At 45.3% G+C, this 26,872-nt stretch overlaps 1 protein-coding gene across 4 annotated transcripts in view; it reads left to right on the plus strand.

Moving 5' to 3' along the window:
- The window catches only part of AFF2 (ALF transcription elongation factor 2), a 443,889-nt gene that overhangs the window by 411,277 nt on the left and 5,740 nt on the right, over positions 1–26,872 (plus strand). For all 4 annotated transcript variants that reach the window (XM_057495313.1, XM_057495315.1, XM_057495314.1 and 1 more), the window contains 8 exons: positions 1,614–1,836; positions 6,734–7,023; positions 7,555–7,618; positions 10,887–11,023; positions 15,325–15,396; positions 15,754–15,847; positions 18,208–18,260; positions 23,963–24,153. In XM_057495313.1, the coding sequence (XP_057351296.1) occupies positions 1,614–1,836; positions 6,734–7,023; positions 7,555–7,618; positions 10,887–11,023; positions 15,325–15,396; positions 15,754–15,847; positions 18,208–18,260; positions 23,963–24,153 (1,124 nt within the window). The remainder of the gene's footprint in view (positions 1–1,613; positions 1,837–6,733; positions 7,024–7,554; positions 7,619–10,886; positions 11,024–15,324; positions 15,397–15,753; positions 15,848–18,207; positions 18,261–23,962; positions 24,154–26,872) is intronic.

Genomic DNA, 26,872 nt, shown 5'->3' on the forward strand with positions numbered 1-26,872 from the left:
GTGTACAGCGGTAGTTGGGAAGGCCTGGCCCAACTGTCTTAGCCAAGGGCAAATCACCTGCCTCTAGGAAGCAGCTCTTCCCCTTCCAGCCCCCATTACCTTCTCTGGCAGCTCAGGTGGTACACGCGTGGTCATAGCCAATGAACCATTCACTTCCTGTAGATGCCTAACATCTCTCCATATAAATTGCCAAAAGTCCAATGCCTCTGTAATGATTCTACTTAGTTTGGGCTGATGTTTGCAGAGCTCCCTCATGGACACAAGTCTTAATCCATATGTTCACCATTATTTTAGTCAGGCATCACCATGATCTTAAAAGTGGTTCTATGGTCAAACCAATTTTAAGGCCCATTAGCAAATATTTTAAAATTAATTTTAGCCAGATTAGGGTCATGGAAGGAACAGGTAAGGTTTTTAAAATTTTGCTGCCTGACAAAAATTGGCATAGGGCCAGATTTATGAAACAAAAGATAGAGAAGATGACAAAGATTATCACACTGGCAAATGTGGGCAACGCAGGGGAGGCGGAGCAAGGAGAACTGTGTTGACTTCTACCATTCTGGGAAATCAAACCACTTGAATGCTTGCTCATCTTCGGTTTGTTGCTTTGAGATACTGTAAATCCATATTTCTAGACACTGACTGAAATTGACCAAGGGGAAGACATAAATTCTTGTTGACTTAATTTGCTATTGAAAATTGTAGTCAATAATCATGAAAAGTAAATGGCTGCACAGTGCAATATTAGTTGTCTAAGAAAAGATTAAAATTCAAGTAATCTTCATAGATTAGTCGAAGACAGTAACTAAAATGAAAATCCATGACCCAATTACCATGTTAAGCAGTTAGCATAAGATTTTAGTTGTTCTCTTTTATTTGAAGTCTCAGTCTATTTGATGGTGCCCATTTAATGGGCAGATAAATCAGTTTGAAAGCACAGGAGTACTGCTGGGACTGTAGATGTCTTGTGGCAATATGACAAAATGTTTCTCAAATGCAGTTTTGTGAAATACATCAGTACTGCAAAATAACAACTTACGGGCAGGGGCTCATTATGCCTTGGCGTTGTGATGGAACAGTTTGAATGCACAATTTGTCATGTGTCACAAAAATATTAGTACATGACTTATTTCTAAGTGATATATAAGCATAGTCCTTCTTAGGAAAATATCCTTCCCCTAATTGTTTATTGTACCACTTATTGTGTGGTTATGCAGTCAAGTCCTAGGGCAAAATAAGTAGGAACCATCCTAAAAAATCATGGGATTAAAAGCGGCATTGGATTTTCCATAAAAATCTAATTAAGAGTAATCTTGAAAGGTTGCAGATGTCACTGTAGCACGCGCCATTAGACATCTGCATTCATCATGAAGTTCTGCTTCAAAGACGTGTGTTTATTCTTGGATACATATGCTTGCATTTTTCCATAACTAAAGAGAAGGATCTCACTATAAAGACATCTGTGTCTACATGCATTTTTATATAGACCCTTCCCCATAGGTAAAGGACCATCCACTAAAATACTACTTTAGCTAGAAGTACCTGCATCATGGAAAAAATCACAATAAAGGGAAACAAAACTTTATGACAGGCTACACTTTTTGTTTACACAGAGGTAATTCATCCAGGAGAGCAAATAGAAGAAAAGAAGAAAAGCTGTTCCCTCCTCCACTTTCCCCTCTGCCAGAGGATCCTCCCCGCCGCAGAAATGTCAGTGGCAGCAATGGTCCCTTCAGTCAAGACAAAAACATCCCTGTGATGGGACAGATCACCTCTACCAAATCTAAGAGGAGTGAAGGCAAATTCTGTGCTACTTTCAAAGGGATATCCGTACATGTAAGCCTCTTAGGTGAAATATTATAATCATCAGGCGGAAACAATTGGCGTAGCTTATCGAACTGCATGTGACCCCATGGGGCTGTTGCCAGGGGGTGGGAGGAAGAAGCAGAGAGAAAATGTTAAAAGTGCGTGTGTGTGTGCGTGTGTGTGTGCGTGTGTGTGCGTGTGTGTGTGTGTGCGTGTGTGTGTGTGTGTGTGCGTGTGTGTGTGCGTGTGTGTGTGTGTGTGTGCGTGTGTGTGTGTGTGCGCGTGTGTGTGTGTGTGTGTGCGTGTGTGTGTGTGCGTGTGTGTGTGTGTGTGCGCGTGTGTGTGTGTGTGTGTGTGTGTGTGTGTGTGTGTGTACAAATAAACAAATTCTCCATTATTTCAAATCTCAATTATTCTAATTTAGGATGAATTCTGCATTCTCACAGATTATTATGTAGAGCCTCAAGGCCTTGAACATCCTTTGGCCCGATCCCTTCATATCTTGAGGGGGGAACACACTTCCAAAATACTGACCAGAGCATCTGGCACCTGGTCAGCACCAGTCCTTGACTGAATGAAAGAACAGCAGGACGAGTGGGATTGCCCGAGGTCACTGAACTGGGTCTGCTACTGCAGGTTATGTCTTTCCACCACCCAGCTCAGCAGGTGTGAGTTGTATTTTAAAATAGTGACTAAAAAGGATGGAGTTTAAAGGGCAAATCTGTTGTTAAAAAAAATCCCACCATTGTGGTTCTAAGCCCAGCTAAAGGATTATCCAGTACTTTGGATTTCCTGCACTGCTGCTCTGTGAACAGAGATAATTGAGAATCTGTATCACTTTTCACATGCACACACAATATATTTTCATCTACTTCAGATATAGGTGCCTGAACAGTGGAAACCATAAGCAGTAGTGTCCTAAGTGAACATTCGTGACAAATATAACTGCCTTTCCACGTAAATGCGTGTATATGCAGATGCAGCTTGCACATGCACCTCGTCTCCTTTGAGTGTCGCATAAAAGCAAACAAGTGGAAATGAATGAGTTTTCAAATGTCTGGTGCCAATTGGTGGACCCTGACCCAAAAGTGCCCATTTTATACTCCATGAGAATCCAGGAGGCCTCTGAACCTTAAGGACCCCAATTTAGAGCCCTCCATCATCTGAGATGACATGCAATCTCTAGGCAAATTTCATCCCTGATATAAAGAAATTGCTCTATTATAAAATTGTCATTTTCCATGTGAAATTTATGTGTGTGCCCACATAATATTTGCATTCACATTTAAAGAAGATGACTCTAATGTTAGGAATTAAACCATCTATTCTAAACAGTAATTATACTATCCATCCTATTTTTCATAGTGAATATAATTAATATTAAAAACTCCAACTGATGTGTGCTTCTATTACAAGCTTTGGGAAGGCATATACTATGCACCATACTCGGGCAATTCTCTTTGTACCATGCCTAGTAGATTGTCACCAATAATTAGGTGCTTATTATGGATGTTATTATGATAATGATAATGCTTACAAGAATCTGCAGTCATTTCCACAAGAGTTAAAAACTACTGTGGAAATAAGATCACATTTGCATCTAAAACTGGAATGTCCTTCTTGGGGAAAGCCCTGGGGACCTCCATGATAGGACTGAGTGCCCGCTCCCACTTCTTTGGCCACTCGTTCTTTCTATTAATGGCTTGAAATTCAGGAGACTTTGCGGTATATTTTTGTGCTAGCCTGGGAGTTAAGACACATGACACATAGCGCTAACACTGCTGCCATTCGCTCTGCGACCTTGGGCAAATTATGAAACCTCTCGGAGTCCATAAAGTGAGTAGATTTGACTAGATGTTTTATAAGTCTTCTTCCAGCTCCAGGAGTGTTTTTGATTGTGTACTCTCAGAGCCTTCGCTATTCTCTGTATGCACGAAGTCCTGTTTATTGACTCACTGTATGGCTGATGTAGACAGAGGACATGTTTATATAATTTACATGATCATGGTTGAATGCAGCCACTTCCAGTCACATGTGCCAGGACTGACATCAATGCCATGTGTGTAGTAGACATGATGTTTCAGGCTTCTTGACACATTTCATGGCCACAGAGGCAAGTGTCACTGTCTGGTCTGGGCCATCTGGCTTTGGCAGTAGAAACGTGGAGCTGACTTAAGAGTTTCAGAAAGCTCTGGTTATGTTATGTGTTTGGGTTGAATAAAATCTATGATGATCTTTGAACTACTCTCTCCATATCCGTCACAACAAGTTTTAGATGTGTGGCCTCTCAGCACATTTATTTTAGTGAGTTCTTAGTCATCAGAATTTTTTGAAATCAGAAGGTCCAGTATCAAGTGGAAAAGATAAGACTTTCATGGATATAAGAAATGTTCACATTTGGCTTTTCTCTTTTAAAGGACCCTTTTTTACTAAGGCATGCATGCATGCACGCATTCAGCCAATACTGAGCGCCTTGGGCTGTGGAGTGAGGATGGGGTTGGGGGTGGAAGGGAGGGGGTTCCGGTGCTCAAAGAGCTCTCAAGCTGAGGTAAGCAACGAGACCCACGCCCCAAGAACTAGAATATAAAATAGCTGGTGAGTGGTGTCATAGAGAAGGGATCGAGACAGACTCTTCAGGTCTTAACGGGACCCAGGAGGATTAAAGCTCTTCTGGCTGTAGACGTCAGGCAGTTTTCCTGGAGAAGGCACTTGTTGAGCTGGGCCTGAGCAGATGCAGAAGGCTTAGAAATGAAGGGAAGCTGGCTAAACAAAATATGGTCTCTCCATACACTGGAATATTACTCCGCCTTAAAAAGGAAGGAAAGTCTGTCACATGGTACAACCTGGATGAACTTTGAGGACATTATGCTCAGTGAAGCCACATTAAGCTAAGCCAGCCACAAAGACAATTCCTGTCTGTTCCCCTTAGATGTGGTACCTAGAGCAGTAAAATTCACAAAGGCAACGTAGAAAGGTATTTGCCCTGGGCTTAGGGAAAGGAGGAATAGGGAATTATTTCACGGGGACAGAGTTTCAGTTTTGCAAGAACAAAGTGTTCTGGAGATTGGGTATCCAGTAACACGAATGCACTTAAGATGGCTGAACTGTACCCCTAAAAATGGTCAAGATGGTAAATTTGATGTTATGCATATTCTACCACAATTTTTAAAATTAACAGAGTAAATTATCACAAGGTGGGGAAGAAAAGCAAGGAGGGGAAGGCTTTCTCAACCCTAAGACTCCACAGGAACCAGAGCAGGAAAGCGAGGAAGGCAGGATGTGTTCAGCCGGGTGCCAGGCCCATGGGAGGGAGTGGTGGGAGCCAGTGAGGGGGCTCAGCCATGGGGTTGCATTGGCCCGCAAGGCAGTGAAATGCTTGGAGCTTTGTTTAGGAAGCTCAGGCTCCCAGGCAGCAGATTGTAGGTGGGTTGGGGAAGTTAGCTCGGAGGTCAGAGTCTGGCCAGGAGGCTTTTTGATAGTGTCGTTCAGAAGCCATGTGGGCCTGCACCCTGAGGACAGATTTGAGAGCTGTCCGAGAGTACAATGAATAGGACTTTGATTGAATAAGGGTAATGGAGAGGAAGAAATGAAAGATGAGACAGAGCAGGGGTTTTCAAAAAGAGTTTTAGGAGTATTATCATTTTCTGAAATGATACAATTTACTGAACTTCAAAATATAAAGCTGATTAAAACAGAGCAGCTCAGATGGAAGGCAGGATGGGGAACACACCAGTTCCCATGCTCCTGGCCCAGGAGTGACCATAGTGTCCTCACTGACATGGAGAGACCCAGCTTTGGTGACAGGGAAGGGCATCCTGCCATTCATTTTCAGAAAGAGGGAACTGGTTTGGTTATCAATTTGGTTGCAGAGCGATTTGAGGGGCTAATGGACCATCTTGGTGGAACTATCCAGAGGTGGTCACTACAGGTCTGGAGCTTCAGAAAGAGGGCTCCACTGGGATCCTCAGGATCGAGGTGGCTATTTGGGGGCATTATCTGCTTATTGTCGCGTCTGTGCCAGTGCACACAGGATTGGCAGGGTCAGGAAAGAAGACAGCTGAGGAATGAATTTTGAGCGATACCAACCTTAGGGATTAGCAACTCAGAAGAGAGGGAGGAATAGGCACCATGGCAGGCAAGGTCAGACATAGAATAGTCCGCTTGTCGCACCGTTGGCAGGTGGGGAGGGCAGAGTCTGCCATGTGCGCACAGCAGGTAATCCCATGACACATGCTGTCACGTAATTCCAGACCTCACCACCTGCTTTCTTCATCTGGATCCCAGTGTTTCTATGACAATGATAGTCCCAGGTGAAACTCAGAAGTCTCTTACCCATCTGATTTTTGACCTGGTTGAAATGAGCTTTCACCATCCCAAGACCTCAAAATGGGAGGCACTCATGTGGCATTCACTCAGCTGGAGAGCAGTCGAGGCCTCACTGAACAACAGGGCGGCTTCCACCTCGGTCCCAGGGTGCCAACCGTGGCAGTACAGCGCAGGGTCTGGTACTGGCAGAGTGACCCGAGGCCTTTACTCACCCTAGAAAAACTTCCCAGGCCGCTTCCCTTATCCAAAATATATACACATCAGGGCCATGGCCCGTTCTCACTCCCTCGCCCTCTCTTCTCTCTCCTTCCTCCCCCACCAGGCTTAGACCTCTGCCAGCGGCTGTGCTCACGGGGTGAATGGCAGGGTTATGGAATCACAGTGCCTGACTGGCTTGGTGTTTGGTGTCATCACAGAGCAAAAGCTGCTGATTCATGGGGGTCATAAAATACACCAGGGTCACTTATTTGTCCCCCAGCTGTGTGCATTGCTTTCTCTTCTCTTGCCTGGTCTCCCGGTGTGCTTGACATGCAAAGCATGTGTGAAAAGATGTTCCAAAAAGCTGGACCTAATGGAAGTTATTTGTCCTCCTTTTTCCCAGGAGGGAGACACTCCAAAAAAGGCAGTCTCTGCCACCGTCACTATCAGTAACACTGGTATTGCCACTGCCACTGTCACTGCTACCGCCATTGTCACCGCCACTGTCACAGCCACTGCCACTGCCACAGCCACTACCACAACCACTACCACTACCATTTCCACCATCACCTCCACCATCACTACTGGCCTCATGGACAGCAGTCACCTGGAGATGACGTCCTGGGCAGCCCTGCCCCTTCTGTCCAGCAGCACCACCAATGTCCGGAGACCCAAGCTCACTTTTGATGACTCGTATGTTGTCCCCAGATTATCTTGGATACCGTTTGGGGGTGGTGAACTGGGGAAGGGGAGGCGCACGGCTATTCCAGCACCACGCGTGAGGCTCCCAAAGTAAGACCTCCTATAGCCTTAGAAGTGTATCCCTCCTCCCCCAGATGCCTCTATCCCAAGAAATGTCTTTGGCCCATTGGAAGCATGGAGCTCCGTTCCCGTTCCCACAGGGAGGAGCGTCACTCTGCCTTGCTCCACCTCCTTTCTTACCCGTGTCCTCAGTGTGCCCACAGACAGGTCTTCAGCTGTGTTCGGACAATGGAGTGGTTGGGCTTGAGGATACGGTTACTTTTCCTAATGGTCCATTGTGCACCTCAGATTTTATTTCCAGGCATATTTTGAGGTTGGTCACTATGGGAATGACCACGTTCATCTGCCCTTTTCAAGACATTGTATAGGAAAGGATTTGTAGCCAAAAAATGTTTGGCTATTCAGCCTTTTAATGAAGAGATGGAACTGTGGTTTCTAAGAGAGCTCGTTTTATTTGTTTAGGGTTCACAATGCTGATTATTACATGCAAGAAGCTAAGAAGCTGAAGCACAGAGCTGATGCGCTGGTAGGTTTCCTGCCTCTCCTGGCTTTTCATATATGCTTTGAAGGAAAACACAGGTACTTTACAAACAAGTCAAACTTCCTTGCTGCTGCTCTGACACACAGGGAGGTTGGGGCCGATTAATCCCTCAGCACCGCCAGCCCCAAAGCTCTGTGGGCGCCGAGGTGCCTTCCCGCTGCTGTGTTCCCACTGCCCCTCCCCAGCTGCAGAAGCTAAAGGGCACACACGCTTGCTGTCACCTTTCAAGTGAATTTGAACTGACTTTTGTAAAGGCCCTGGAGACCGTGGGAGCTCCCACTGGTTCCAGTAAACCAGAACTGGTGTGGGCTGGCAGGGAGAGGGTTGCTGGGAGCTGGTTTAATAACCCCCAAAATTGGCTTTGGGGAACTTCGGGCCATAGACATCATTCAGCTCCTTGCTGCATTTGAAACATGTTTCCAGAGTGAGGCCCAAGGCTGGGCAAGGACCCTGTGCAGAGAACGGTGTGTCATCTGGACTTCCCAGGACGTCAGCCCTGCCACCTCCAAGGGTTTTGGCCGCCTAGGTCAGCCATGAGCTCAGCACATTGAGTTTGACTTGACCGATCCTCCTAACAGGGAGTCTCAGCCACATGTCACAGTCACGTGGGGGGCTTTCAAATAACCCTGATGCCTAGGCCGTACCCCAGACAAGTGGAATCAGAACTTCTGAGACTAGGAGCCAGGGCCTGGCTGTTAAAGCTGCTCAGGTGATTCCCAAGTGCAGCCACATTTGAGAACTACTGCCTTAGAGAAGGTCCTAAACTCAGGCCCCTCACCTTTAACTATACGCCACCACAACTCAAGGCATCAGTTCAACGCCACCGTGTTTAAAGCAAAAAGTATCCCCACCAATGCATCGTGTCCCACCAGGACCTACCTGCACTATGACTTGCGTATGAGCAGCATCAACTGCCCAAGGCCCTTGCATGTGCTACTTCCCTCCTTTCTGTCATTTCCCTACTGTGGCTCCAAATTGCTCAGCTGTTGTCTGCAGCTAACCTTACTGAACTGTCCCTTGGAAGCTATTGTCCCCTGCTCCTGCGGACAAAAATGACAAGACAGTCTGGTGCCAGTGCCACTAGAGATGCTGGGAACACTGTGACTGTGTCCATTGTCTGGGCAGCAGAGATTTGAAAGGCATTGGGTGGCAGTGCTGCTGCCTTGAAGAGCAAAGGTTTTCTCTGAGTGTCCTCAACTCCGCCGCAGTGCACAAGGGCTCGAGTTCACCCTCTGTCAAAATCAGGGCACAGGAGCACAGAGATGTTTCCCTGACAAGCTGGTTCATGAGCTGATGAAGCCCAGGACATGATGAGACCGTGTAGGTGAAATGTTAGAAGAAATTTAAAAACTCGGAGCCACAGAGATATATACACATGATTAAGAATCAATACTCTCTACCTTCCAGGGTCATGTTTATGTGTCCCCCTAACATCACTTTTGGTCTAATCCATTGAGAGGATGCATTTTCACTCAGGGAGAATTCTGTCCCCACAGGGGCAAAATTGGTTTGGGGAAATGAGCTGGAAAAGTCTTAGAAATTGCAATGGTGTATAGCCCTCCAAAGGGCCTCAGCACGTAAAGAAATAATCAGCATATCTTTGTTATTACAATTTCAACTGGGGCATGTGAAAAAATATGTTAAAGAGCTCCCTCAGTTGTGGTAGGGGGGAAAAATGGTTGAGAAACACTCACTTAGAGGAAGCTATCTTTGCTAGGAGTATGTCTATATCAGAACTGGAAGCCCCCTTATACTTGAAGCCTCCCATTTTGTGTATGGGGCAACTGAGGCTCAGGAAGAGGGTATGACCTGGTCACTAATCTGCACTAGGGCCATGTGATTTTTCTCTCTGGACAAAAAGAGGTTTGGGCTAGGAGATCTTCAAGGATCCTTCCAGCTATGGGCTTGTGAATGTAAAGTCACATTCAAAAATGAGGATGTGAAAATTAATTTCCATATGGGAGCGCTAGCCCGAGCCAAGGACCTAAGGAAATGATCTTGTAAGGCAAGAGAAGGAGATAGTTTGCATATACACACATAGGTTTGCATAAAATCACTTTGAGTGTGGTTGAAACCAGTATTTTCCACAGCAGTTTACAGAGAGGAAAGCAGAGAATTCCTACAGTAGATAAGAACCGAAGAACGTTTACTGTAAAGAGAGTCATTTACAATAAGATTCGGCAGGACCTATAACTCATCGTTTTAGAGTTGTACTTAATCCTGCCGTTTTGAGAATTGAAAGCTTCACAGTTGCATAGAAAATATTTTGATAAAAGGTATACAAGAAAATTAAAATAGCTTAATCTGCATTATATTGGTCCTTTTCCATAAAAGTCCATATTAGTGGAATTCCTACATTCAGCTATATCAAAAATTGAAAACGTTAAATACTGTTATAAAATACGCACTATAAAAGTGTCATATATAATATTCATTACACATAAAAAAGAAATCAGTATGTCCAAGTCAGTTTAATCATGACCATTATCAGGGCTAAAACCTTTTGCCATAAAATTTTACTAAACTAAAATATTTAGTAGTGCTATATTTTTTGGCTTTTTGACACACTGTTTCAGACCATCATTTACAATGAAAGTGATGTGATTACTGTCAACAGTCACGCTCCCGCTTCACATTTTTCACGACAATAGCATCAGTTTGTTCCTCCTCTTCTGGGGGTGGAGTCAGTGCGTTCACAAAGACAGCAGGTGTCAGTTGCCTGTGAGGCTTATAAAGAGCAGAGTTTCATGGCAAGCTCTGTCGATGGCACACTGCAGTGACCAATCTGGTAAATTAAGTGGATAGAAACTAGTCAAGGCAGTGGTTTGCATTGTGGTCCACCACAACTTGGGGTATTACCACCACGCAGGGTTCCTCAACTGCACTGTTCTCTTCTCAACCAGCCTCAGTGTCATGACAATGGAACCTTAAATGAGTTACGTATTTGTCAACACAAATGCGTCCATTGTCCCCCCTCTATATCTGTCTCAACCGTGGCGCTATGGACATCTTGCGCTGGGTAATTCACCATCATGGGGGCCATCCTATGCATTATGGGATGTTCAGCAGAGTCTCTGGTCTCCGCCCACTAAGCAGATGCCCTTGTCCCTAGCAATGACCACCACAGTGTGTCCAGACATTGCTAAATGTTCCCCAGGGGAGGGGTGCAAAGTTGCCCCAGATTGAGAACCAGTCCTTTATATGAGGGAGAGAAAAGGGGATCTCATGTTGACGAGTCATCTTCCTGTTTCAGTTTGAGAAATTTGGCAAAGCCGTGAATTATGCAGACGCAGCCCTGTCCTTCACCGAATGTGGCACCGCGATGGAGCGCGACCCTCTGGAAGCAAAGTCCCCGTATACCATGTACTCCGAGACGGTGGAGCTCCTCAGGTTAATGGCCCTTCGGCAGCCATCTTTCTAAGCTCATCTCAAAATTGGAAGCTGCAATGGTTTTAAAAACTCTCCTTTCCACAAACTAGTCATTTGTCCTAGGCATCTTCTCAGAAGTCAGCGTAATTAGTTCTTGCCATTTTATTAATGTCATGGAAAATTTATAATTGATGGACACTGCTTTTATAAATTATCCCTCTCAGAGGTTATAATGTGTTATAATTTGCAATATTCATAAAATTGAAATGGAAACACAGTGGGTAGAAGTGAAGTATAATGATTTCACCATTTGGCATTGACACTTGTCTTGGCAAGGTGCAGTTTAATAACTCAAAAACAGGCAGTGCTATCTGAAGTCCTGTTATAAGCCATATTTTCTATGAATTTCTGCCACAGTTATTAAAAAGGGAGATGGCACTGGTCCAACACAAAGTTGGCATCTACGGCTGCAGGTGTGGAGGCCACTTTGCACACATCTGGAATGGGAGGGAAGCAGACAAGGTGGTAGCAGGGCCCAGAGTAGAAATGAGAAGATGACAGTGGGCCTGGTTATGTCTGCTACACAGGTTATTTAAAATGAAATGGTTTGGCCTGTTGGTCTTGCTGGAGTAGAACTTGTGTGGGTAATCAAAATTTCCAGGAAGAAGAGGGAAGAGAAGAAATAATAGCCACTGTAGTGTTTTCCACTAACCTGCAGATATTTATAAAATAATTTAATCCACCTCTGAATAGTGGATAAGCACCATCATTCACCAGATGGACTAAGTAATTGCTTTTGATTGAGTGAGCAGTTCTTGACCTGATAGTTCTTTATACCCAAGTCACCTCTGGCTGGATTAATCGATAATGCCAGGCCTCGTGTTTACTATGTTGCCTGTATCTGCATAAACTGTTACAAATCTGAGGATGCTTGTATTTAAATCTCCAGACAAGCATGCGTATTTTCCTGGGAAAGCATTCCAAAAGATCAAAATAATGAGAACTATTATAAGGAAAACAAAACTATGTGCACATAGAATCAGAAGATTTAGTTAAAGCCACAGAAGTAGGGAGGTTATGAGAAAACTCCAGCCTTGCCTTGCCAGGCCAGGCAGCCGTCTCTGGCTTTTCGCTCTTCTGAGAAATCTGGAAATGGGCTTTCTGACTTCTTTTATGCACTGTGAGAGCCCCCAGTGCCATTCTGTAGCTTGTGAGGGGAAATTGATTTCTCAGTGTCTACTCAAGGCAGCCTGTGATTTTCAAAAATGTATAAGATGAAAATTCTGGCAAAGATTATAAGGATTAAAAATTGAGGGGAACCATTAATGAGCAAACATGGAGAAAATTCATCTAATGGTGTGAATTTTTTTTTTTTTTTTTTTTTTTTTTTTAGATAATTATTTTTTATTGAAGGGTAGTTGACACACAGTATTACATTACATTAGTTTCAGGTGTACAACACAGTGATTCAACATTTATATACATGATAATTCTAAGTACCAGCTATCACCATACCAAGTTGTTACAATATTTTGACTATATTCCTTATGCTATACATTACATCCCGGTTGCTTATTTATTTTACAATTGGAAGTGTGTACTTTTTCTTGGTTGTTGTTGTTAGGGCATCTCTCATTTTTATTGATCAAATGGTTGTTAACAACAATAAAATTCTGTATAGGGGAGTCAATGCTCAATGCACAATCATTAATCCACCCCAAGCCTAATTTTCGTCAGTCTCCAATCTTCTGAAGCATAACGAACAAGTTCTTACATGGAGAACAAATTCTTACATAGTGAATAAGTTTAATGGTGTGAATTTTTTAAAGGCACTTTTTAAATTAGCAAGAAACTATAAAAATGCAATACCTCGGACTGGCACACATAAAAATAATGGTGAGCTAGGCCTCTCCTATGCTGGTGAGGGGCAGTGGGAATTGATCATTGCAACCTGAGGGCAATTTGCGGTGTGTAGGAAAACCTACACAAATGGGCACTCGTATCTTTTGAGCCAGTAGTTCAACTAGAGGAAATAGGCATTTCCTCTGCTGAAGGAAATAATTGTAAGGCTAGAACAAGTTATCTGTATGGTGTTGAGTTCAACATATATTATAGCACACAATTAGAAGCAAACCAAATAATAAAAGAAGAGTATTTAATTATATTATAGTACACTCAACAGGATCCTTTGCAGCCATTGAATTACAGCAGTCACAGAGGCCAGGTAACTGCTTGAAAGTGTTTAAAATATGACGTTAAAGTAAAAGCAAGCTGCAGAATTAGGTATCCAATACATTTCTGACCATGGAAGGCATGTTTCCGCATGTAGACCAACCTGGAAGGAAAATGAGATCATAGCTGAAATGGGAGGAAATTATGGTTGTTTTCCCACTCTCTGTATTTTTATTTCTTATTAATTTTATTTTAGGAAAACCCATGCTCTCTTTAAAATATAAAAGCAACACATCAAATTTCATTTCTGGTAAAAGTGCAATGTGCATCATTGAGAAATATCTATTTCCATTAGAAAACACTTTTTTCCTTAATTATTTTAAAAAAGCTTCTTTTGGTCTCAGCACAGAATTTTTTTTCATGATATGACAGTTTATTCTCCATAGGAGTATATTTCAGTGGAACCTGGCAAAGTCATTGGCAAATTTAGGGACATTCACTTTAAAGTCATTAGTCTTAAACTTTGAGTTAATTGTAGATTCACGTGCAGGTGTAAGAGATGATACAAAAAGTTCAGTGTACCTTCCCCTGGTTCCCCCCAGTGGTGCTATCTTGTGTAAGTGTAGTACAGTATCATAATCCAGACATGGGCAGTAACGTCATCCATGAACTGTATTCAGATTTCACTGGCTTTACATATGCTCCTTTGTGTGTCTTCTCTTTATGTATATTTTTTGTATTTTCTGTAAAGTGTGTTTGTATGTCACTTTTTTTTAGAGAGAAATCTCAGTAGGGAATAAAATGGGCTAAAGCAACTAGGTATTCGAGTCCATTTAAGCAACTGAAGTTCCACTATCAAGTCACTTCAAAAGTGGTTGCAGTAGAGGGTGAGCGTAACAGGAACATAATTTTTAGTCATATAATATTATGTTGAAGAGATTTTTATTACCCTCTCCCCTACAGTATGCTGGCTACAGAGAGAGCCCCATTTTCTTCGTTCACATCATCACGGTTGCTCTGAGCCTTGGGAATGTGCAATAGAAATCTATTTGTGAAAACAAGGGGGCATCACAACGATTTGACATTTCAGTCATCCAACTGTCAAGGACAGTTAGATATATTATCTAATAAAAATCCTTTTGCTAAACTGCAACAATAGGAGGCACCCACGTCAAGTGCACAGGTCCTTCTGTTGGAAAATGTTCATTCAGAGCAGGAGGAGTCCAAGAGAGCAGGGCGGTGGAGCATGCCAAGGGGGCGCAGAGTCTTGGGGGCAGGCCCAGGGCTGCTGGTGTTCTAGGGAAGCCAGTACAGTGTCCCTGCAGGCTGTCCATTGCCTTCTCATAGATGAGAACTAGTCCAGGCTGCCTGCACCCCTTCGGCTTCTTTCTGGAACACTGAACTCCCATTACTGATTCCACCACGGGTACCCGTGAAATTGCATTAAAGCTCAGACAATGATTTTATGCAATGGATTGATTTTCGAGAGTCTAAATGGAATGTGCTCAGGTATAAGAAAAAAATGAGAACTGCTCAACTTGGATCACCCCGGTGTGGAACAGTAGCAGTGAGAGTGGGAAGACACGCTGTACACGCGCCAGACGTTAAAGGTGCTTAGACCTTCAAATGCTGTGAGATCGACCTTCATTTTTAAAAAATTAAACCACTTTCTATAGGAATACATCCAAAACCTGAGCCATTAGAAGAGACTTTTTAAACCATGGGGTTGTGGTCTCCCTGTGCTTGTGTTAGACAGAGGCATGAATTATTTACCTCATCTGTCATAAGCCCAGCTGAGACTGACATTGGTGTCCACCTCTCCTTGCAAACCAATAATGTCATTGAACTAGAGTGTCCCTAGATACAGTATTTTACAAGCATTACACACACACATGTGAAGCTAACAGTAATTCCCTAGCAGTGTCCCAGAATGTGTGCTCTGGATTTAGCTGACTTCTCCATAGGTAACTTCAGTGTGTCATTCTTCTGGTCATCATGTTGTGCACGTTTTCAGGAAGGCATGCTTTTGCCCATGTGCCCTCGCCAGTCCTCCCCCCCAGAGCAAGTGTGGGGTGATGAGAATGCCAGTGACTTCGGGACTTTCTGAGGGGAAACACAGATTCCACTTAGTTTGTCCTTTCTCTTCAAAGGTATGCAATGAGGCTGAAGAACTTTGCAAGCCCCTTGGCTTCAGATGGGGACAAAAAGCTGGCAGTATTATGGTAAGGCTCATGGAGACCATGGGGAAATAGCTGATACGGCACAGAAGGATTTGAAAACTCCAGATCAACTTAAGCTGCTTACCCCAGATCATTATTCTTGTTTTCCATTAAACTATTAAAGGATAACTAATGGATTTCTTCAGTTGCTGACTAAACATTTACTCTTCTAATTTATACCCTTATCAAGATGGGATTTTCATGCTCACCCTTTCTCTTTTACAATTTTTTTCTTTTTTTACTTATGTGTCTCACCAACCGTAGGAGAGTAACTGCAAAATATGAATCAGCATTTCTTCTTAGAGTTTATAGGTTTCATTAAGCATGGGCATTAACATAATCCTTTCCTCATCCCCGCAGCTACCGATGTCTATCACTTCTCTACTTGCGGATGTTTAAACTGAAGAAGGACCATGCCATGAAGTACTCCAGATCACTGATGGAATATTTTAAGGTAATCCTTATTTTGTATAATTTATAGATACCGAGTGAATAAAATCACTAATGAGACATGGCAGGCATGTTATTAAATGTCAAAGTTGTTGCTGCCAAAGGCTTAACCTCCCTCATCCAAGCCGGCCGTGGCCCTCCCACCTCTCCTCTGGGGCTCTGCAGAGAGCTTAGGTTGCATTTGATTGCAGGGAGAGAAGGTACAATGGTGCAATCCCTGCTCACTTTCTGCACTGACCAAATGGCCCTTGGCAGCTTTCCTGTTGCTCAGGCTGGTGATGCCTTCTGCCCCTCCCTGCAGGGGACACACCTTGAGGCTGTAGCCATGGCCAGTCTTCTGTTAAGTGAGAAGGTAGCCCAGAAGTTTCTCAGCAGCAAGAGAAGTCACTGTGGCCGTCCTGGGCTCTGGGGTGACATCCACACCCGTGGGAAGTCTTGGAAGTACAGTGGTTGCACTTTAAGACAATGGGTTGTTTTGTCACCAAAATAAACAAACACACAAACAATAAGTAAATAAATAAATCCATCCATCCATCCATCATCTAGGGAGCTGGAGTTTTTAATTTGCAAGCAAACAGAGATATTTCAACCGCAAAATGCAATGCCAGATTTTGGGAATGAGCCCAGATACAGGCTGCAAGCAGCAGCCTGGTGCATGCTAGGCCTGGCCACTGTACCAGGTGTCATTGGCTTGAGGGTTTGGGGAGCTTCTGCCCCATAACACTGGTCATGAGTTAGAGCTGAGGAGGCTTAAGGCTCCTGATAGGCACATCTCAAAAAGAAAAGGACAGTTTAATTTATGTATTTAGTTACTTGCCATGTGCATGAGACTGCTCAGCTAATTTGCACCAAATAAGTTGTTTGCAATGAATCAAATCATGGCCTTACGTCAATCCTCTGGACACAGTGAGTAGCAGTGCACAGCTATATGAGGACACTGACTCAGTTGGTAAAAAGAGCAAGTTAGCCCCCAGTGTACAACAGTAACAATGAAAGACAGTGGAAAGGTACTGTGTGGTGTGGCCATAGTACTCATGTAGGTGAACAGGGTCGGACACAACAGCTGCCCATTTCTTTATGTGCCTTTGGTCTCAACCTGTGCTCTACAGAGGTGGTTCTGGAACTTGAGTGGGCATCCCAATGCCCTGGAGAGCTTGTGAAACCAAGGTGTAGATCCCACCTCCCACAGCATCTGATACTGCATGTCTGGGTCAGGACCTGATAATCAGCATTTCACACAAGTTTCTGGGCAACACAGCTGCTCTTGTGATGGCACTTTGAAATCCACTGCTCCCATGGCTGTCCTCTTCAGCCTGTCCCATGTAGCCTTTGTGACACTGGAAAATACCAAACATACCTTAAATAACTCACTCCTCTGGCAGTGCACTGAGTTTCGAGATAAAAAGTTGGAGTTTGCAGAACACACCTTAGGTGCAGGTCTCTGTGCTTCAGGTAAGTGTTGCATTTTCACTGGGCTCCTGAAAGTGCTGACTCTCCTCACAGCCCTCCCTGCCCTCCTTTGCAAAGGGGGCTGCCTGGAACCCAGGAGGCCGGGGAGGAGCATGACCTGGCCACAGTGCTGGAGAGGCAGGCTCAGTGCCACAGTGGGCTGGCCCTCTGCTGCTCAGGCTCCAACCTGGTGACGCCATTCTAACAAGCTGGACCACTGTCCTGTGGCGGTCCGAGTGTCATGTTTTTCTGTGCTCCACCAGTATATGGCCACGAAAATACAGGGAGCCCATTCTTTAAAGCAGTTCAGCTCCATCAGAGGGGAGAAAAATCTTTAGTATGCCACTGCTGTGCAGCCCTGGGCTGGTTGCACAGCCAAGCAGGGAGAACTGTCAACCCGGAGGATTTGCATGTAAAGACAGCAATCAAAGTGATTCACGCACACATACATACAAACCCACAAACTGCTGCTTGGGCCTGCTACATTCCTGAGAAATCAGAAATTACAGCCCACCTTACATCCCAGGCAAGAAGTTTACAACTAGAGCTAAAGGTGAAAAGCCGCCTGTACTCTGAAGAGCTTGTTTTGCAGAATAAATTTCAGATGAGGATAATTAAACCACTTCTTGGAGAACCGAGTCTGATTTCACTGGGCCTTTTAGTATATAAGATCTTTCATCAAGTGACTTTCATGGTCCTGATTGGAGCCCACTAATTATCCTAACCAGCTATTTTCATCGAGTGTGCGTCTTGGTGTGCAGACGGGCACATCCATCCCAGCTCCACTAACGAAACAGGAGGCATCCCGAAATGCTGCAATCAATATTAATGCACTCTAAATCGTACTTCCATCTGTTTCTGAATTAATAAAACACAAAATAGATGTCCTTATTTCCCTCTTTCTCTCTCTTTTAGCAAAATGCTTCAAAAGTCGCCCAGATACCATCTCCGTGGGTAGGCAATAGCAAGTAAGTACCCTCCAGCAATGGCTTTCTCAGAAAATCAGTGAGTTAATAGAAGACCCCAAATATTTTGAATGGACAACTCAGGAGCAAAGGTCAGTTCTGAGACTACGGTAATTGGCGGCACACAAAATTCTAGTCAGGTTTCAGCTAATGGCAAGACAGAAAATCTTCACATGATGTGATTTGAAATTTCTTTACCTATTTGATCTTTAAGCTTAATTATGGCCCCCAAAAATATCTGCTAATGAGATGGCAAGCACCGGGCCATTCCAAGGAGACAGGGTAAAGTGAACTCCACTGCAGCGATTTTTCAGTGATTCACTCATAATGAAAGACCAATGAAATATTCATGGATATATGGTAAGTGCTGTTTAATAAAACCCAAGGCATAATATTGCTGCAAATGTGAAGGCACTTAGTCAGCCAATTATCTGAGCCTCCGTGATGATTTTTATATTAATACGAAAATACCCTGACCTAAAATATGATAGCATGTACTACAGCGCTGATCGAAGGCTGAATGAACCTACCCCTCCCGTGACCATCTTTAGAGCGGGGTGCGCACAGGGCAGCTGTCTTCCCGCGGTAGGGTGGCACTCAGGAAACCTGTCCCTCCTCGCTCTGGGTTTGTGTCTGTCTCTAAAATGAAAGGTCCGGGCCTGATGACATGCAAAGAGGTTTGAATCCTAGTGCTGGCTCTTCTTGGGCGTCTGTTTCTCCTCTGATTCCAGTGCCTCCCTCACCATGCAAGCCCCTTCCCCACCAGTAGTAGGAAGGGAAACTACCTGAGTCTGGACGGAGACTTTCGCAAAGAGCTGCTTTTTTCCATTTCTCATCATTTCAAAATTCTTGTGTCTGTGATCAAAACACTTCCTTCAAGAGTAAAATTGTCTCTTCTGCTACTTTATAAAATATCTACAAAGCACACTCCCAAAGCATGGGACGGTGAACTCTGCCAGCGATCATAAAAACAACCAGAACGAGGGAACAGAACCCTTAAAAATGACACATTAACTCAATTACTGTACTGAAAGGAAGTACCGTTTAAATTGTTGAATTAGGTCTTACTTTTATATTGATGAACAAAAGCAAAAGAACACTTCTCTCTGGAAGTTCAGAAAATAAAAATAACCATTGAAGGGCCCAGACAAAGCTGTTTTCTCTGAGCACAAAGTGCAGCAGGGGCAACTTCCGGCAAGCAGATGTTTAAGGGTCACTGGGACTTTTATTTTTTTTAATTCTGAAATGAAAGAACTCAAACACATCGTAAGCTTGTGAAGTCACATAAAAAGCCTCCTGAAATGATCTTTTAAGCAGCTTCTGTCTGCAGAAAGCACACTCCCTTTGGTAGGCCCTAGAAGCTTTTGAATGAGTGGCGCAGGGGTTATGTGCCGTTCGTTCAGCACATGCTTCAGGTTCCTTTCCATATGAAGGGCTGGGAACCCAGAGCTGAATTCAGTGAGTTCTCTGCACACCAGAAGCACACAGTCCAGGGCAGGGAGGTGACAGGTATGAACAAAGTTCTGTGGGAGCCCAAAAGAATGCAAGCTTGAGTCTCCCTGGGTGCTCAGCGAGGGCTCCTTGTCGGCAGCAAGACTGCAGCCTCGCTTCTGCAGCGAGTGAGGATGGGGGACTAGCTCCGCACAGGGCCTCTCAGAGCACCCTCCAGAAGCAGCACCCCTGACTCTGAGGGCCGGGGGGAGAAAGCGCATGGAAGCAGGTGGAAGGAAAAGAAGAAAACTATGCTTCATCTAGAGTAGGGGTGGCAAACTTTTTCTATAAAGGGACAGATAGCCAAGAGGCAGATAGCCAAGGGCCAGCCAAGAGGCAAAACTGAGGCTGTTCTATAGAGAGAATGTAAGAGAAAAAGAAATTTCTATAAAATCTCACTGATGAAATACACAATATAGTAACAATTAAGTACAGTTTTTATCATAGAAATCTGAGGAGAAGAATGGGATTTCTTCAAATAACATTTTGCTTAATTGAGGTCCAAAGTTAGTGTTCCCGCTCATCAAATCAATTGCAAATGTCCATCCTTTCCAACCATTTGTAGCTCACAGGCCGCAGAGAAACAGGTCGGGGGCCAGATTTTCTGAGCCCTGCTCAACAGCGGCGGAAGCCACACTGTAAGAGTTTAAGAGGACTGTCACACAGAGAACGAAGGGAAAGAGGGCTAGGAAGGCCGTGGAGTTGGGAGGGACAGAGGCCGTTCCAGTTGCCAGGACACTGTAGATGCTGCACTTACAAGCCTGGAATAAAAGGGGTATCTGACCTGTCTGAGACATTGGCCAGTAGAAGGATTGTGAGGGGTCTGCTGGTCACTGGAGGGAACATCACTTCACTCAAAACTTCTCCCCAGGCTTAGAGAGGGCTGTACCTGCATGAACACAGGTGAGCCTGTGGACGCGGTGGGAACAAGTCACTGTGGGCACAAGGGTGAGGATGGAGATGAACACCCATGTCACGCGAAATCTCTCGGAGACTAGAGGGTCCAACTTTGAGATCACATGGCAGAATGGAAGGAAAATGGACTTTGCGGGAAAACAGACCTGCTTTCAAATCCTGGCTCTTCGACTAATTTGCTCTGTGGCCCTCAGAAAGGAACTAAATTTTCTGAACCCTTCTGTCATCTTTCACTCACCAAGGATTTACTGAGCGCCTACTATGGATGAGAGTCGGCCGGCATTTTACAAACATATCCCCTGTCCTTGTGCTATACATTGTTCTCATTGACCCCCTCCAGAGCACCTTAGATCTAGCGGATATGAAATAATAATAGAGGGATGGCTGGAAGGCAGTTTGCTCGTGTATTTAACTGGTATTCATTAGGTACATGGTGCGCACACCAGGCATTGTTCTAAATGCTTGGGGCATAGTGCTCCCATGACATAGACAAAATCCCTGCCCTCCTCCAGGTCATGTTCTTTTGGAGGAGAATGACAGTAGAAAACATGCTCTATGATCACTGTCATAGAGCAAATAGAAACAAGGGTGGGGACAGAAAGCACTGCTGGTAGGTAGGGAGAAGCAGGTCACACTGGAATAGGGACGTTAGGGAAGGACGGTGGGAGGGGAGGCCCTGCAGACAGCAGACAGTGGTGGCATGAGTTCCAAGCAGAGGGACGTGACCCACCTCCTCAGCGGGGGGGTGCCTAGTGAGGCCTAGGGCTGGCAAGGGGCCAAGTGGCTGAAGGGTGCACTTGACTAGGGTACTAGGGGCCCAAATGGTGGAAGTGTGTGCGTGTGTATGCACCCCATTTGCATGTGCCATGGACACGTGAAGCAAAGGCCAAGGTCTGCAAACAGACCCACAGAAAGAACGCAGGACAAGGAACCGCACACAGTGCAGAGAGCGAGGTTGGAATTGGAGGCACTCAGTGATGGGCCCTGCGGCCGCCCTCTTATAGCCAGAGAGGCAGCTCCTCAGGCAGGCTTCCGTGCTGCCATTTCCTTAGCAGAAGGCAGTGTGCAGGGATGCTCACCCGGACGTCAGTTCACAGAGCCTTGGGCACAAGCAGTCAAGGAAAGCCAGGCCCTGGCTCTCCTTGCCTCCATGACGGATTCTTTATGGGAAAGGGCAGGCATGGAAGGCAAAGCAACCCCTCAGTAGCACTTCAATGTTAGGAACTAAAAAGGCCTTTTCAAGATGTACAGGGTCAATGGGTGATTTGTTCCCCTGTGCTTTCCGGCCATGACTGGAAATCACTGAATCCACCCTTTGCTTCCAGGCCCAGCGAGAGGAAGGGCACACTTGGGAGCACACAGCAATTCAGGGTAGGGCTAGGGCAGGCATCCAAGTCTCCAGGGATCCTGGTACTTCATTCCCAGCACCACACGTCCCCCCATTCAGTATCTGTGACACCTGACAGCTCTGTCATTTTCTCTGGAGATTACAAATGAGGGCATATTCGTTTCTTGCCTTAAACTGGCATTTAAGGTTTAATGACCACCGGGGGAAAAGAAAGTAGCATTGGCAACCTGAAACTACAAAGAAATGCAACATTCTCTGCCCTTTATTTTGTCATTAACTGACCCTTCTGTGCCTAGGTCCCTAAGCTTTGGACATCTCCCCACCTCACCCCTGCCTTGAGAATAAAATTATCAAGAAGTATCAAAACATCTCAGACATTATAAACAGAGCAGGAAAACCATACCCTCTTATACCAGACAAGAGCAGAGCACATGTGAGGACCCACCTTCTCCCCCATACCAGAACATACTAGAAGATAGATCACTGGCAGAAATGGAGCAAAGCTCTCACGTGGCTGCAGGTGCAGCCTGCGTGAGTCGGGGCCCACACGGCAGTTGGAAGTGCATCCACAGTGAGTCAGCAGCACTGGGTGTTTTGGTACATGGTAGTTGCCATGCCTGAAGCCCCATGGGCACAGTGCCTGCCGGGGCACACAGCCACTCCATGAGCTGGGGCTGGCCTGGAGGAACTCGGCCACCTGGAAATCGAGAGCTGCTGACAGCAGCAGCTGGTAAAGGAGAGGGGGAGCCAGAGAAGTTTCCTTGATGGTGAGCTGCGGTGTGTTCAGATGAATGAGAAGGAGGTTCCTTCAAACAAGCAGACTCAGGGGGTCCCAACAAAGCCTACCCCAGGCTCTTGTACTCCCCCCAAATGTTCTGTCACAACGAAGGGGTGCGTTTGCCTAGGCGCTCATTCAGAGTCAGCTGATGGAACACAGGGAGGCCAGGGCTGCACACAGACCTTGCTCCTGTACACAGGAAGCCACCCAGGCCTGTGGGACTCTCCCCAGACAAGTGTGCAGCAGGCCAACCTAAGTCCAGGCCCTCCATGTGACATGCAGCCAGCAGGTGCCTCCTTGTTGCTGACATTAAAGAATTTACAATCTATATCCAAACACTGATACTGCCCAAAATAAGAGCTCCGAAGGCTTCTTTTTATAAGACAGCAGGCAGTTCAACAGTCAGCGGTTAACAGCCAGCCCTGTAGCACGTCCTAAAGAATCCTAAAGAGATATTAAGGATCTTACTTCTTCCAGCTTCCGTAACACTGCTCCATGGGGTACTTTTAAGAATTGCACTTTGCTTATTGTGGTGACTGTAAGTTGGAGCAAACTATAATTGTGGTTTCCACAAAACACTTTGATAATAGACCAATATTGCACATCAAGTCTTTTCTGACTGCCAGCAGCCATTCTGGCAGCAGGAAGCAAAATCGTCATAGCTTTGAGCTGTTTCTTTCTCTGAAACATCACAACATTTGTTATATATATTCAAAGAGCGAGCTACATCTGTAGGTAGAATTAATGCCAGAGAGAGATTCACCCAGATCGCTCGGATATTTCAAAACACAAGTAGCAATGTACACGGGGTCACCAGTGGTCACCAAAAGCAGCGAGGTTTCAGTGTCTAATGTTAGAAGATGGGCGGCTCCTTCTCCAGCCTGGCACTGTAGCCCTGGGTGCGCTGGTCCGATGAGGCAAGAATGGGGTGATAATAAGCTCCCTCTACAGGGAGCCCCTGGAGAAAGCTACTGTGTTGGCAAAAGCTATAGGATGTCCTCTGAGAAAAGTCAGCGGGACCTGAGAACAAGCTTCACTGCACTTGGGCTTCGTAAATGTTCCCCACGCTAACCTGCACTGGGGCAAACGGCGTTCTCATGAGGGAGCCTCAGACCCCACTGCCACTGTTGCCGACCAGCCTAACAAGGCCTGTCTTCTCTTCCCACTTCCCAGGAACACTCCATCCCCAGTGTCTCTCAGCAACGTCTCGCCCATCAATGCGATGGGCAACTGTAACAACGGCCCAGTCACCATCCCCCAGCGCATTCACCACATGGCCGCCAGCCATGTCAACATCACTAGCAACGTGTTACGGGGCTATGAACACTGGGACATGGCCGACAAACTGACAAGAGAGAACAAAGGTATGCTCACCTGCCCCACCCGTGGTGCGCGGACCCCAGCAGGGGTCAGCTGTGCTGTCTGCAGGCCTTGGGTTTTCCAGGGTGGCCTTATCGTTCTGTCTCTCTGATTTCCAGGGTTTAAATGGGAGAAGAGCAGGTTAACTGAGGGCTGACACTGAGATTTTTGCTGAGAGACTGAAAAAGGTCTAGGCTTTTGTTTTTCTTTAAAGCTTCAACTAATCTGATCTGTGATGTGCTGGCAAGTGACTGATTCAGATTTTCACTCACTGGTAAGGATCAACACAGGGAAACAGAGGCAAAGGAAAGAAGAATGATTTGTGAATTAAGATCGTGTTGGCTTTGCTGCAAACTTTAATTTTGGGTGTGTGTTTGGAGAGGTGAGGTTGCACAAAGGCCTACCTACCTTACACCCATCAGCTCCAGTGAGCGCATGACAGTGGTGCTTGCTTGTAGTTTTGCATTTGGAAGCAAGAGCCGAAGCTCAGCTGGTATTTTTCACACACCGACAGCTGGGATGAAGGGGCAGCGGTCCGGTCTTGGTAACACGCAAGGTGTGCTACAAAACAAATGCAAGGGGAACCCTGCTTCCCCAGACAGGGAGTTGGAGGTCCTTGGAGACTTACGCAGCCATCTGTGAGGCGCTGGGAGGTCTGTGCTGCATCCTATAATCAGGCATGGGACAGAACCAGCCTGAGACCAGAGCAGCAGCTTTTCAGGGAGAAGAGAAGCAAGCTGGAGCCCCGGGGTTGGCAGCTCTACTGCCCATTACTGCTGCATCGTGGAGTGTGTGGAGAAACAATCTCACCGAAGTAGGAAGGGTACAAATTTTGAAGCTTCATCTTTCAAGTTTGAATCCTGCCTGGGTCATGCAGGGGCTGGGCCACCTCAGGCAAGTCACTTAAGTCTGTGAGCTCCTTCCCAGCTTCTGTCTCTGTAATGGATATAGTAATAATATGGTTAAGGCTGGAACTACCCAGATGGGCAATAGAGATGAGCGGTGGGAAGCACTAACAATGAAATATCAGGTACAAGGTAGAAATCTGACAAGATATTTATTTTCCTTCCTTCTCCATGTTATTGTATATCTATCTAACTAACTCAGAGATTCTGTGGCTGTCAAGGCACGTTCCACAGTTTCAGATTCCGGCCCTCAACCAGCTATAAACGTACATACTGACTCATGGGTACATCTGTTTGTGCAGCACTTCTGTGGGCCAGGCACTGTACCATTTGCTTTACGTTTGTTTGTTGCCTCATCTATCCCCAGTTCGTAGAACAAGAAACTGAAGCTCAGGAGGTTAAGAAATTCATCTACAATGTAAGAGCTCTTAATGTTGGAAGGAGGAACTGATCTAGAACTGTCTGATTCCAGAGTCTGGGGCTCTTAACCAGTAGGCTGCGCTGTCCATGCAGAGAGCGGGGTTAACAGTGGTTCCTCAGAGGCCTTCATAAGCTCCTGCTTTCAGTCACCCGAGTAGCAGGCAATTCTCCATTTGCCTACTTCTCTAGGCTTCTGGAAATCCAAAGACAACTGGCCCAGACAACCAGACCCACCCAAGAGTACTAGAAGTGCAAGCAAAGGCATGAGCCTGTTAAGACTAGGCCAGCTTGTCTGCCTCCATCCTTCTCTTATTTTGAATTGGTAACTGTAGGGCAGTTCAATATTATGGATTTCCTTCATAATTGCATCCATTTCCAAAATCTGCTAAAGGAATTCCTTCTAAATTAACCACAGAACTTTCCAGGAGCAATGTGGGCCCTGTGCGGATATTCACATGACATGGTGCTAATCTTGTCCCGTGCATAGTGTGTGAAGTAGTTGTTAAATCCCCTGCCCAATATGGAACCAAAATAGCTCTGTCACTCTACCAGTGGAAGAAAATGTATCCTGCTAATGTGGTCATTGGGCTTTTCAGTGGACTGGGGAGAGGACTGAGTTTCGAATCTTCTGTTTGAAGCCGTGGGTTCCATACACTTGTCATTTCTGAACCAGTTAGAGTTGGCAGTTCTTACCACATCTGTCTCATCCACACAGAAATGGGGAAACTGAGGAGCTTCCCATTTGGTTGGTATGTGCATCCTCCCACCCACAACCATGTACTTGCCCCTTTCTCCACCCAGTTGTGCAGTGGAGATGGGTGAGGCTGGTTGTCCCAAGGCCAGGGCTCCTCCCCCTGCCCCCTGCGTGCCCACTCATGTAGCTGCAGATGGCTTGCAGGAGATTCTGGTGCTAAAATGGGCTTTTGAAGCTGATGCTACCATCTGGCCTTTGGTCTAGAACCCCTGTCCCCTACCTCTCCAGCTGCTTACTTGAAGCAGTTACTGAAATGGTGACCTGGGTATCTGATTAAGAATGCCACTGTAGACTTTGCACAGAACACCCAGGGGACACCATGTCCTGGTTCACATGTGGCTCACATTCATTCAACAATGACTAGGTCCCTTAACATCCTCTTACTATTGTATTACACAAGAAAGTGTTTTAGATGCCAAAAGTAATTTACTCCTTTATCAGCAAAAATTACTTTTATTGCATAGTACAGGTTAAAAAGTATCACATAATCAAATGAAGTTGATACCTAGAGAAGGAGTCCATATGTTATACATAACATGAAGAATAAATGCATTGTTTAGTGAAATCCCATCTGCTGGGCAATCAAGTGCATGTAACCCATGCATGGAAATTGCTTTCCAAGAAGGCAGGAGAGCATCCCAACCA

Source organism: Manis pentadactyla, chromosome X (assembly GCF_030020395.1).
Source record: "Manis pentadactyla isolate mManPen7 chromosome X, mManPen7.hap1, whole genome shotgun sequence".
NCBI classification, from domain to species: Eukaryota; Metazoa; Chordata; class Mammalia; order Pholidota; family Manidae; genus Manis; species Manis pentadactyla.